Source organism: Gekko japonicus, unplaced genomic scaffold, assembly GCF_001447785.1.
Source record: "Gekko japonicus isolate JY-2015 unplaced genomic scaffold, Gekko_japonicus_V1.1 scaffold836, whole genome shotgun sequence".
In the NCBI taxonomy this organism is placed as follows: domain Eukaryota; kingdom Metazoa; phylum Chordata; class Lepidosauria; order Squamata; family Gekkonidae; genus Gekko; species Gekko japonicus.
In genome coordinates, this window is record NW_015164695.1 from 525,425 (window position 1) to 539,583 (window position 14,159).

The 14,159-nt window shown below is 40.1% G+C and overlaps 1 protein-coding gene across 2 annotated transcripts in view; it reads left to right on the top strand.

Annotated features, from left to right (window-relative positions):
• The window catches only part of PIK3R1 (phosphoinositide-3-kinase regulatory subunit 1), a 59,814-nt gene that overhangs the window by 44,353 nt on the left and 1,302 nt on the right, over positions 1 to 14,159 (top strand). For both annotated transcript variants that reach the window (XM_015409448.1, XM_015409449.1), the window contains 8 exons: positions 7,485 to 7,587; positions 8,130 to 8,228; positions 8,335 to 8,515; positions 9,046 to 9,171; positions 10,541 to 10,683; positions 10,806 to 10,982; positions 11,077 to 11,145; positions 13,154 to 13,324. In XM_015409448.1, the coding sequence (XP_015264934.1) occupies positions 7,485 to 7,587; positions 8,130 to 8,228; positions 8,335 to 8,515; positions 9,046 to 9,171; positions 10,541 to 10,683; positions 10,806 to 10,982; positions 11,077 to 11,145; positions 13,154 to 13,324 (1,069 nt within the window). The remainder of the gene's footprint in view (positions 1 to 7,484; positions 7,588 to 8,129; positions 8,229 to 8,334; positions 8,516 to 9,045; positions 9,172 to 10,540; positions 10,684 to 10,805; positions 10,983 to 11,076; positions 11,146 to 13,153; positions 13,325 to 14,159) is intronic.

The window sequence follows — 14,159 nt, forward strand, 5'->3', positions numbered from 1 at the left end:
TGGCTCACATCTGATCAACACCTTTCAGCACCAAAAAATAAATTTGTGGTGAAATTTTCAGCATCCCTACTTGTTTGGCCAAGATTCAGGAAATTCGTCTATATTTGAATCCTTGCACTAGCTATTAAAAAGATTGAAATACAGATACTTTTGAATGTTTCATTGTTAAAACATAAGTATCAACCAGTTTTTCATATTTTTATGAAATTGAAATTGATACTGATGTTTTAAGAATTTCAAATTTAGTTGAGCAGTAAAGACCTGTAATAACAAATACAGTGATGGAATAAGAATATGGCATAGTTTATTACAGAATCCTTTAAATACATTATCAATTGATATTTCAATTGAGATTTCAGTATAAATCTTTGAACATACTGCGTATACTTCAAGAAATAATGACAGTGATTTGGCAGAGGAAACATAATGGGGAAAGTATTTTTGTCTCTCCCCCCCCCCCGCTCTACCTTTAAACCAGTGTTCAGTCTAATGTTTGTCCAGCAGAGGGCTCTCTTTTTAAGCTAATGGTAATAATCAGGAGGCTACATGCAGTTTTTAACATATAAAAAAGCTTACTGAACATTGTATCACAAATTTTGTCAATTACTTTTTGCTTCAGGTATGGAAAATAAAGACCTCAGTTCTCTTTGATACAAACTGTATAGTACATATGTTCATGTAGGCAATTGCTGCAGTTATCTGTACTCCACTCATTTGTCTGCTTTTAGAGGGTTTGGTAACTGGATTTCTCAAGCACCATCTACCACATATCAAAACCAATTATGCAAGACATGAGGAAAATCTGATTGTATAAAAACCAAGAGAGGCTGAAACAACCTGCCAATTTAGGGCACAATCCAGCCCCCTCTCTGGATCTAGTTCAGATGTGGGGATCCTTTTGCAGCTCCCCTTCCCACACATATGCAGCTGTGCGTGCGCATTGCTTTGTTTAGGGTAGGGGCGCTCAGTTGAGTCCCTGCTGCTGTGTGCTCTGTTGCTACTGTAAAGATGTGCCAATGTATTGATTCCTGATAAAATCCCTGTGTGTCATAGGGAATAGCATGTGTTTTCATGGATCATTAAAGCATAAGGAAAAACTGGGGCTTGCCAGTATCTACAATTAAGAGCAGTCTCTGGAATAAAACATGAACAGAGATTTGCTAGCACTTTATGATATTTATGATATTGGACTGTTTTATCTATTGAATTGTTTTAGTGGGTTTTGTGACTGTTACAATGGTTATTTGTGTGTTTTGTCCTCCATGTAAGCTGCCCTGAGCCTGCCTCGGCGGGGAGGGGAGGGTGTAAATTGAATAAATAAATAAACAACGTAAGTTGTTATCATGGCTACTTGAACTGCTTTTCAGGTAGGGGATACAAATGAGTCCTCTTGTTATTTTTATGTTTCCTGTTTTAAAAAGCCAGTAGTTAATTTCTGCCGTGGTCAGTAGCTGCTGCTTCTGTAGCCAAAGGCAGTGGGTGTGAAAAACACGATGAACTGACATCTCCCAAAGGCCAGAATCTGCCCAGTTTCGAGACTTTGTGGCTTATTTGTATCACCCCCATTCCATTTGCGTATGGCCTGACGTCAGGCCAGCAAGTATGTGCTTAGGAGAGAGGCTACCACCTGTTTGTATCACAAATTTTGTCAATTACTTTTTACTTCTGCACAAGCAGAGTATCACAAAAGATGTCAAAGCAGGTTCCACAAGATATGTACGTAAAATTTAAGGTAAAATTTAAAACAACCCCCCCCCCTTCCAAAAAAACAACAACCACCCAACAACCCATCTGCTGGGATGCCTATTAGCTACCAAACCTTTACACTTTCTTTATGAAAACTTTATAATAAACTTGGTAGCCAGTGAAATTCTGCTGTTCTTTTCAATCTTTCTTCTGTGCGAATATGAACAAAAGTTCAGTTTGTGCCCAGAGTTGGAACAGGGAAGAAGGAAAAGAGCAAACACACCGACTGGGGTGAAAACAGGACACAGCTTTATTGAACCAGCAGCTATACAAGCAGTTTGGTGGCTAAGAGGGCTGTGCCTCGTGACATGTTATAGCACCCAGTCTAGCTGCAGGCAAAAAACTGGGAAGAGAAGGACGCACGGCAGTGTCCATGCAGGTGGATGATGACTGCTGCCCTTAAGTATCTGCTCCCTCCCCCAGGTTAATACCCACGCCTATCTTGGTGTAATGGGTTGGCCTCACACAGCCCGCTCTAGGAGGCTTCCATTGCCCATTCCTAAGTCTCTGACCAGTTATAAAATGAAAGCTACATATCCATGAAAGATGGTGATCAAAATGAGGAAGGCAAAAAGCTTAGGATCTTGAATTAAAGTGTAGGTAGGTCTCAGCTCCTGCCTCGGAAATACTTTGGAATCAGACAAGCATAAGTTGGCCTCCAGTTCACCTCTGCCTCCTCATTTCATCCCCACCTTCACTCCCTCCATTTCCCCCACCCCAGCCACAGCACCATTGTGTGTTACCAGCAAGAGCTCAGCTACTCTTGGCACTTCCTGCATTCCCTATGCCAAGCACAACAGTGCTTTAATTCAAAGCCAAGACCAGCACAGTCCAAAAATGGCCGTAGATAAAACTAAACCAACACATTTTTACACGTTTAATTGCTGTGTGTGTGCATTATCTGGCTTCTAAAAGCAGTTCAGTGGTGGTTTTCAAATGTTAGAACTAGAAAGGAAGTTGGTGTGTTTGCTGCTTTGTTCACCAAAGGCTTTATTTATTAAGTGACTGCATTACACTGCATTTATATCCTGCCTTTCTTCCATCATGGAATTCCAGGCAACAGATACGAGGTTCTCAGGAGGTCTCCAATGCAGGCAGTTAACCAGCAAATTTGCTGTATCATGTGCTCTCCAACCATACTATGAGCTTTATTCTTGAGAGCCAGTTTGGTGTAGTGGTTAAGAGTGGTAGACTCTAATCTGGGTAACTGGGCTTGGTTCCCTCCACATGCAGCCAGCTCGGTGACCTTGGGTCAGGGTCAGTCACAGTTCTCTCAGATCTTTTCTTTTAAGAGCAGTTTCTGTCAGAGCTCTCTCAGCCCCACCTGCCTCCCAGGGTGTCTGTTGTGGGGAGAGGAAGGAGATTGTAAGCCGCTCCGAGACTCCAAGTTGAAGGGTGGTGTATAAATCCAACTCTCCTCCTCCTCGAGCATATAATAAGGATTTGTCTCCAGATTTAATTTTGTCTCCTTTATCCTTCACCCCAGGTGCATACCTCCCATGTTAAATGCAACAAAATTGATTTGACCTGAGGCTGAGGTCAGAATCTGACCTTGCGCAATGCCCAGTGACGCCACACAAAAAGAACGTTCATGCTGGGTTTATTGGAAGTTCAGTAGCAGTTAGCTTACCAAGCTGGAGCTAGCAGGCATTTCAGGGAGGGGTACGCATTGGTTTGAATTTGGCTCCCCGGTGCAGGTCTTCGTTTTATGGGTCTTCAGCAGCACCTGTCGCTGTGGTCTGGTGAAAGTGTGTGGGAGGTGGCACAGTGAATGCTAACAAGTTTCTTCAGCATTTGTGGGCTCTGGGAGGCACAGAAGTTTACAAGGAAGGCTTTCATTCTATTCCCCCCCCCCTCCGAACGAGCTCAGCCACTTCCTGTATTTGGCTGCTCATAATGCTTTTCTTGACAGTCATCTACTTCAATACTGCATGCAGCAGCCAGTTACAGAGACTATTTTAAGGCCGCTTACAATGGCCTTCTCATTTACTTGGCTAAAATGAGACCGGTTAGTCTTGCATTGACCACTTGTTAGCCGATGACAACTCTGACTTTGACTCTGGTTCCCTTCCCCCCACCTGAAATGCCTTGCTCAGCAAATATTTGAACCTGCCCGAGTTAATCATGAAACAGATCTTTATCTCGAAGAGACGTGCAAACTACCTGAGGACCGGGTGGTTTTTTTTTTTTTTTAAACATTGCTAAAATCAGTGATGAAACAGAAATGGGCTGATAGCCTCAGAGAGCACAGAAGCTGATTCTTTCCGAAGCAGAAGGACTTGGGATTTTTTCCCCCTCCTGATTGTACACGTTGCTGCTCTTTTTCTGGATTTAAGAGAGCAGAGGAATAGGTTGCAGTTGCAGAGCTACTTTTTTGTTTCTCCTCCAAGGATAGTTTATGCTCGTGCTTTTTCATTTTAAAAAAAAAATCCTCTGTGGAGTTGAACAGAGACTGCGTACCGTCTGGGATTTTAGATTGTTGGATACAAGTATTTTGAAGGGTTGTCGCGTGCCATGCACAGTTTGCAAAGTAAGTAACTTCTAGTCCGGCTATACCTTTTCCTAGTCTAAAGAGCAAGAGACAAGGTGGGGTGGGGGAGTCTGATCTGCAAGTAACAGTTTCATAGTTTAAAAATGTGGAGGAGTGAAAATTGATACCTGTCCAGAGGGTGCTGGAACAGTGGAAAGTCACATGTCTGTCAGTACCTTGCCTATTCTGGTTTGCCGCATGGTATTTCAGCAAGCTAGACTAGTTTGGGTTGAGCAGTAACCTGATCATACAAGTGTGACTGTACAGAATTTAGCCAGTAGTAAAACCTTAATGAGAGAGCTCCCCCCCCCTTTTGCTGTTGCATACATGCAAAAAGAAACTGCATAATCTGTCTTGTCGGACTGCGGTAGCTAGCTCTGTATGCTTTGTGTCTTTCCTAGCCTAATTTAAGCAATGTACCTTGGCAACACAGCTATTTGGATAGCAGGTGGGCTAAACCCTCAAGTTCAATGTTTGGACTTGTGTCTGGGACTGTCTGAAGTGTCCTGTTACGCAAAGCAAATGGAAGGAATCTCTGGAACATGTCCACCTAAATGGACAGGGAGGGAGGCTACTTTAGGATGGGTTTAATCAGGGCAACGTGTGTGTGTGTGCGTGTTGCCACCATTATGCACTTGTACTTGTCTCAAAAGGATTTTTAAAAAATGGCCAAGACACTGTTCATTTGTGTAGTGCTTAGGACATGTGAATAATTTTATTCTGTTATCTTCTGCACTACGTGTTCCCTCTTAGTATCTGTCCAGTAATTCCATACGGCATGAGTGGTTCTGAGAAAATGTTGCGTGTGACCGCAGCCAAAGTATGGCTTTCTGCACTTGCCAGTTTAGATAACTGCCCAGAAATTAGGTGCATAGTAAGGTCTGTAGTGAACAGGATTTTTCTGGGGAGATTGAGGAGAAGATGACCTCGTCTGAGCGGGAAAATTCTAAGGGAGAGAATCTCTGCTCTTTAGGAACTGCCCAAATGGCAGATGCCCCTGATGAAAGCAGGCTGAAAGAACGTGCTAGATCAGGCAAACTGAAATATTCTTGAGCAGTTTACCAGACATTTAATAATCGGCAAAGTGATTTAACTATCAGGATATTACTCAGTTTTTACTCATTGTAATGTTGTTCTTAATAAAGTTTGATTGGCAGCTAGTATAGCAAAGCTTGGTTTCAAGCTTAAACCTCTTTGCAGATGATTAAAGAATTGTGTGACAGCCACATTTTTTAAAAGAAAAGCATCCCTTATGAGCATATTTCTAACAACAGTGTGAGGCATTATGACTTTTAAAGTATTTAGAAGATAGACGTGCACAAAATGGGCACTTTGCAATAGATTTGAAGCTTCCTGCCCACATTGCCCTTTATAAAGCCTGCACACAGAGGCTTTGAAACATGCACAAAAGGATTCCAGTCAGTAACCCCTACTAGGTCTAAGTCATAGAATTCTTTGACTGAGAAGTGATCCAGCTCTGTAAACCAAGAAATCTACTGTATAGAGAGAAAATGCTTCCTGCTGCAGCATATCAGCCTTTTGTCAACCTGCCAGCAGTGGAATGTACCAAGCAGCAGACAAGAAAGATTAGGGGGGGGGATGGGGGAAAGAGAGAGAAATCAGTGTAAAATGAGAATACGTTCAGTCTTCTGAGTAAGATCAGGTGCCGACCACAATTCTGTTAACTGTTTCCCCCCTCAAATGACAATTGTTATAACGTTAACAATGAAGAATGAAAATGATGAAACAGGAGTGGTCCAGTGACATTATTTTTGACATGATTGGCTGGGGATTATGATGTAATAGGTTACAGTGCAGCCCCTTATAGGTTTTAAAATGAATTCCAAGACACCATTACAAAGAGATCCTGACTGTTTCCTTATAACTGAGTTTACTCGCTGATAATGTACAACACTGTCTGGAACATGGAAGAACTGGACATAGACTATCCCAGGGCAGATATAAATTGTGGCACGGATTTGATGTTTTACATAGAAATGGACCCACCAGGTAATACTGCAGTGTTATTTTTGAATTCTAGGCTATTCTGAATGTAGCAATAACTGCTGCTGTAGGAGAATCAGATTTTTAGGCTTATTTTTTACCTTGTCACTGAATTGAATTGTGTTTTACTGAATGGAAGAAGCAGTCAGAAAAGGCTATTGTGTAAAATTTCTTTAGACTTGCTGTAGTCCTGTGATTTATCTCACCTGTAGGTATGTTTGTTATAGAGTAAAAACAGGGCAGCCTTTTCTGCATTATGCCAGACACAAGACTCAGTCAAAAAGGTGCTTATTTAAAAACGGTGCTGTCATTTTATGTTACTGGGCACTCTTAGTTACAATTGTTAGGTTTGACTGTTTTAATTGCAATCATTTAGCACAAGATAGGGAAATCATTAGACTACATTGAACCTATGAAAATACAACCCTTGTTTTGACATGTCTATTTTATGCATGCATCAAAGTATATAAACAGAATTAAATTAAGTATACAAGCTTATTACATTTATATATATTTACGATTTCAGTTTTGTTTTCATTTGCTAGTAAGCCAGGAATGCTGCAGTATCTTCTCCTGCACTCAGTGGTCTGCAGCTTTGACATTGAGCAAAAGGGATGTGGGTTTTATAATCAGTCTTACCATTTGGAACAGTTTTATCCTACAGAATGTTAAGATTAACACCAGGGATATTTGGGTCATAGATTTTTTTTTGGGGGGGGGGGCATTGTACAGAATGCAGACGATCATAGAAATCCAGTTCCTTTCCTAAAATATAGAACTGTTGTGGATTTGCTGATCCAGCACAGTAGTGCTGGAGCTAGAAAGCAAAATAATTCTTCCTAGGTCATCAAATAAGGATGGGGCACAGATGCAGCATATTTTGTTTCATGAAATGATATAAAGATGTTAATAGAAAACAAACTTCAGTTTGTATCTTTTAAGAACAAATTGCAATTTGTGAAATATATAGAGAGAGGGGAGAAACAGTTCTTGGCCAGAAATGCAAGACTTTTAGGTAACTAAAATACATGCATTAGTTTATGACCTGCTTACTGTGAATGATTTTTGTTTCCTGATTCTCTATAGAATAGGAAGGGAAGGGAGAGTTGGAAAATGTAGCTGGTTTTTAACAGTGATTCCAACAGGAATATATACTGTATGGTATACAGATAAGACTAAAAATATGGTTTCTTTTCATTTGCAGCACTGCCTCCTAAACCTCCAAAGCCTAATACTGTAATAAATAACGGTATGAATAACAACATGTCTCTGCAAGATGCTGAATGGTACTGGGGAGATATCTCAAGGTAAGGATATCAACAAAACCCATTTATCTTGTACTAATTCATGTATTTACTTATTATACACTACATTTAAATGGAATAAAATGTATTCCAACCAGTAGGAATATAAAATATAACAAAGTTGTGATGAGATTTCTCTGTACGTTTCCTACAATTGATTATTTGCAAACATATCATGAGTACCAGCATATGTCAAATGAAAACTCTGGTAGGTGGGATGTTATTAGGGTAGGGTAGGAAGTGCAGTATATGGCCAGATTTTAAAACTTTTTTAATATAGATGAAGGAAGTAGGCTACTACTGAATTCTGCCTTTGAACACACTTCTTGGGCAAGTGGTAAGAGAACTTTTCCAGCACACAATAATGGTATCAGGCAGGCTGTTTTAGTGCAGACAGTAAAGGACAAGAGTTCACGTGATGCCTTCTCAATACTTCTGCTGTGTAGATTGTTTTTTAAATGCTAATTTCAAGATACTATGTTTTAGTTAAAGTCTGTTGTTTTTAGAAGTTTCTAAACCAAATATTGTTTTTGGTTCAATATTAGGGAGGAAGTAAATGAGAAGCTTCGCGACACTGCTGATGGTACCTTCTTGGTACGAGATGCCTCCACCAAAATGCATGGGGACTATACACTTACATTACGGTAAGGAGAGCTGAATCAGGTTATTATTTCAATGTTGCATTTAAGAAAATGATTTGGCATAAACATGGCTAACTCTCCCCCCACCCCCCATTTTTCTCTTTTACAGGAAGGGAGGAAATAATAAATTAATTAAAATATTTCACCGAGATGGGAAATATGGGTTTTCTGATCCATTAACGTTCAATTCTGTGGTTGAGCTAATAAACCACTACAGGAATGAGTCTTTAGCTCAGTATAATCCAAAATTGGATGTTAAATTGCTTTATCCAGTATCCAAATATCAACAGGTAAAGAATATGTTCTTTTTTTCTGGAATCTGGATTTAAAGGCCTTTAAAATGTTCTTGCTGTGCTTAAATGCTATGTATGATTCTCACTAGAGAATTATTCATGTAAATCAATGAACAATTCTGAGTGAGAGTGTTGTGTGTGTAGTAATACATTTCAGGAAAGTAGTTGTATTAATCCATTGTAGCAAACACACAGAAGAGTCCTGTAGAAACGTAAAAGTCTAATAAAAGTTTACAGTGAACTTTTGAGGTAAGAGGCAACCATTGCATCTTGTGAAGTAGCCCCTTGCCTACAAAAGTTCATTCCACAATAAGTATATAATCTGTTTATGATGCTAGCATCATCGTCACTGTCATCACTGATATATTCTGTTGTGTACAGAATCCAGTCGCCTTGGTGCAAGAAGGCTGATGTGGATTTTCATTTCTTTGCAAATGACAAGCTAATTAGTGCTGTCTACTAGATGATAGTACTCTCTCAGAAGGCACATCTTGATTGGATGTATTCCTGTTTGTTTATCATCCCAGGATCAAGTGGTTAAAGAGGATAGTATTGAAGCAGTGGGAAAGAAATTGCATGAATATAACATCCAGTTCCAAGAAAAGAACAGGGAGTATGACAGGCTGTATGAAGACTACACAAGAACATCTCAGGTAAGCAGTGCTGAATGTCGATCTAGGAGCTCTTCACTGGAGCAGGGCCCAGTCTGCTCAGTAAAGTTGATATTGACAGTATTTGGAGGTTAAAGGTCTTAACATTCCAAAGATTTTGACTCCAATTGCTAAGATGAGCTTTGATCTAAGTGCTGTAAAGCTGACAAGTTCAAATTGCTTTGATGTCTAAACTATCAATAGAATCCAGTGACCCAGAGTCAACTCTTATAGGTACTCCATATGCTGAGCACTCATTTGGTTAACAAGCATTGTGTCCTCTGATAACTTCTACCACAATGGCATATTTTTTAATTGATAACTTTGAAAATAATAGAGTGTTTGATCAGGACAGTAAGAAAATTAAGACGAAAGGTTTGCTTCTAAAGAACTTGAAGAACTTACCTAGAAAAAACGGAATTTTGAGTATGATAAGATAGATGTGGTAAATGTTTATGTATTTTTATAAAAATCCTGATTCTGGATTTCCTAATGCTGAGTTTGCATTCTATTTGTACATGCAGTTCTTATTGTGATTTACTGTACTTGTTTTCGGCTTGTTTTGTGAGGACACTGTAGTCAGCTCTTGACAAAAACACGCAGTATGAAAGCTGTCTGAAATGTTAGTGTTCTTGGTTTCTGCTGCTGAATTTTTCAAGAGAAAGGGTGAGAACTTGATAACATAAATGGTCCATCTGGTCCAGCATCCTGTTTCACACTGTGACCAATCACTTGCTCTGGATGTCCATTAAACAAGGGGACAGAGGGCAAGGTCTTCCCCTGACGTTGGGGTACCAGTGTGATGGAGCAGTTAGAATGTTACACTAGAATCTGGGAGATCTGTGTTCAAATCCCTACTCAGCAAGGACACAGAACCAGTCACAATCTCAGTCTTCCTTATAAGTTTGTTATGATAAAATGACAGACCGAAGAACCATGAGCTCCCTAGGGGAAGTGATGGATTGATAAGCCTCGATTTAATGCTGGGGGAGTCACTCTTCCAGAAATAAATAAGACTTCAAGGGCTGGAATCTCACTTTACTTGGGTGTGCCCAATAGGGTTTTTGAGTTTTCCTTCAGTACACATTCCCACTGCATTACAGATTGCTTTGGAGTGAAGCAGGAGAACTGATTAAAACATCCCTGTTTTGAAAATAATAATAATAATTTGAGCTAGCTAAGTGGTTATTTGAGTGGCTTCTTACAGCTAAAAACAGTATTTCATGCATTGGAAGGATGATAGATAGGCAACTAACTGCTCGTGTTGCCCTCTGTTCATTTAAAAAATCACTGCCACAACCAAGCCACTGATACTGGACAGCCAGTTATTATTGAATTTTGCTGTAACTGAGGATCAACTTTGTCCCCCCAGGAAATTCAAATGAAAAGAACTGCCATTGAGGCATTTAATGAAACCATAAAAATATTTGAAGAGCAGTGCCAAACACAGGAAAGATACAGCAAAGAATATATTGAAAAATTTAAGCGGGAGGGGAATGAAAAAGAAATACAAAGGTTAGTAGCAGTGCTTAAGATTCTACATTTGAAATATCAAACCATCTAAAAAGTAAATGCTTTCCTTAGAAATTATGAATCCTGTCTGACTAGACTATAACGTCCTGAAATCTGTTCTCCAGAATTATGCACAACTATGAAAAACTGAAATCTCGAATCAGTGAAATCGTGGATAGCCGGCGTAGACTGGAAGAGGATTTAAAGAAGCAAGCTGCAGAATACAGGGAGATTGATAAGCGCATGAACAGCATTAAACCAGACCTTATACAGCTCAGAAAGACAAGAGATCAGTACTTGATGTAAGTAGCTATGAACTGGCAGACCTTTTTAAAATAATATTCAGTTTTTATTAATACTACTGTGACTAATTATGTCTTCAAAACTGTTTTTCAGGTGGTTGACTCAGAAGGGTGTTCGACAAAAGAAATTGAACGAATGGCTCGGAAATGAAAATACAGAAGAGTGAGTATCCCAAATCTTTTGAAATGGTTGTAATGTCTCAGCTAAGTTCTAGCTCAGTGAGTTTTCAGTGGTGAAAAATAAATCTGTTCCAAAAAGTACTACACCTCTGTGACTCTGATACCTTGTATCACTGCAAAAGCCCCCTTTGTTAAATTTTGTGCCAAAAGAATGCTGAGAGGAGAACCTGTAAACTAGAATTCTGACACTGTCCTTAACTTGACACCACAACCTGACTAAATAAGCAGCTAACTGCTTGTACTGCTTCTCTGTTCATTAAAAATATCACTGCCCCAACAACCTGCCCTTATATGTAATGAACATAAGAACATAAGAGATGCCAATGTTGGATCAGGCCAAAGGCCCATCCAGTCCAACACTCTGTGTCACACAGTGCCCAGAAATACCAGTGCCATCAGAAGGTCCACTAGTGGGGCCAGGACATTAGAAGCCCTCCCACTGTTGGCCCCCCCCCCAAGCACCAAGATGACAGAGCATCACTTGCCCCAGAGCCCCTATCTATACCTTGTGGCTAATAGCCACTGATGGACCTCTGCTCCATATGCTTATCTAGTTGATGAAGTTCTGTTTCACTGTATCTGAAGAAATGTGCTTGCACATGAAAGCTCATACCTTGAATAAAACTTTGTTGGTCTTAAAGGTGCCCCACTGGACTCAGACTTTGTTCTGCTGCTTCAGACCATCACAGCCACCCACCTGGATCTGACTAAAACCTATATCTTTTGCCCATCTGTACCCTTGAATAATAAGATGGATGTTCTCCATGAATTCAGGTGCAAGGCACTATCATCTTCATTTAATTCTGGCCATCCACAGACACCTCACCTAAAAAGACAATGTGTGGTACTTCCTGTTTGCATCAATAAAAGGAAATGGTCAGAGCAGGCATAGGATTCTTTATTGGGCGCTCTCACATGTGTGTTATAGCCAGTAACGACCCTAGTCTTTTATACCCATATCTGTGATTTGCACCAGTCAGTTTTTATCTTGAAGTATCTGAAGCAAGAGGATGAAAGTGCAGCCAGCTTTCATCAGTCTTCAAATGCTGGACACTGCCCTCTTTGAAGGGTGTTCACAATGCAGTTGCTGAATATTCTGACATGTATGATGCAGTCCTCATTGTAAGTTAACAAAGCAACTAGCAAAATTCACAGAATTTTTTTAAAATTTTATTTATTTGTTTGTTGGATTTCTATACCGCCTTCCCAAAGGCTCAGGGCGGTTCACAGGCGGCAAAGCCGGAATCTAAAATACAATAAAACATACAATAAAATACAGTATTTAACCCCAAAAACCATCCTATAACACGGTGCTATATCATTCAACCAAGATGGGAATAACCATCCAGATTATATCATTCAACCAAGATGGGAATAACATCTGAAAAATAAAAGAATGATAATTTGGTGCTGTTTCTCTCTGTTGGTATGAGCAAACTGCATTGCTTTGAGGCCTTCTCTATTTTTGTGCAAGGCTGTTTCATTATTATGCTTCTGATCATATGTATTTGCTCAGGAAGAATTCTTGTGTGATCTCTCTGTATGCTATCTGAAGCAGCATTTCAGTGAACCAGAAAGCACCTTCATTTTTATGTTTAAATCTGGCATCAGTGAATAGTCACTAGTGTTGGCAAAACTGGAAGCAGGGGGTCAAAACTCCGTGGGTGTACTACATTTTCCAAACAAGGTTGCTGTGAAGCTTACTAGAATGCTGTGTTTTCTTTAGCAAAACTCTGAACGAAAGCAACAGGGTTTTTTGTGCTGTGTAGACTTGGCAACCTTGATTGTCTGCACCACAGTGTGTTTCTTCCTAGTTTTAGAAGATAATCTTCATAATTAATTATTTAAAAGTTATTTGTTTCTCATCATAGTTTAAAAGCTGCAATATTTGACCTCGCCAGAAATTACTTAAGATTGCTGAGAGAACCTTTTCAAATCTTGAATAACTATGTCGGGTTATAAAATGGTTTTTGTTGCTGCTTTTTAAACAGTCAGTACTCTATGGTGGAAGATGATGAGGATTTGCCCCATCAAGATGAGCGAACGTGGAATGTGGGAAATATCAATCGAAGCCAAGCTGAAAATCTACTACGTGGCAAACGTGATGGAACATTCCTTGTTCGGGAGAGCAGCAAACAGGGCTGCTACGCCTGCTCTGTTGTGTATGTAGCCACATTTTTTTTGCCCTATCTGTGGTATGAATAAAACCTGCATTTATCTTTTCCTCGATTACTGTTAAGACTGATTCAGTTGTGCAGTGGAGGAGGAGGAGATTGGATTTATACCCCGCCCTTCACTTGGAGTCTCAGAGCGGCTTACAAACTCCTTTCCCTTCCCCTCCCCACAACAGACACCCTGTGAGGTGGCTGGGGCTGAGAGAACTCTGACACAAACTGCTCTTTTTCAAGGACAGCTGTGCCAGAGCTTGTGACTGACCCAAGGTCACATCAGCAGGTGCAAGTGGAGGAGTGGGGAATCAAACCCAGTTCTCCCAGATTAGAGTCCACGCACTTAACCACTACACCAAACTGGCAAAATGCTTGTAGGATATGCTGTGGAACAAAATGCTTGTAGGATATGCTGTAGAATTTAAAGTCACATTTTAATGATGCTGCCTCGACATCATTTATTTATTTATTTATTTATTTCTCACATTTGTATCCCGCCCTCCCCGATGGGCTCAGGGCGACTAACAGGGGCAGGGTAATTAACCGTGCCATAGCTAAAACATATAAAACATATTAAAAACATCGACACTAAAACAATGGTGCTCAATCAATTACTGATCTCATATGTCCAGGGTGGAGTCTGCACAGTTCCAGGTGATACTCCCATGATATTTATACCCAATGGAGACGGCGTGTTAGATCTTCTTTACGTTGTCCAGGTTCTTTCTCAGGGCCTCGTCCATAAATCCTATAAGGAACCATGACGGTGGTGGAACAAAGTTTGAGTCCAGCGGCACCTTGAAGACCAACAAAGTTTAATTCTGGGTAT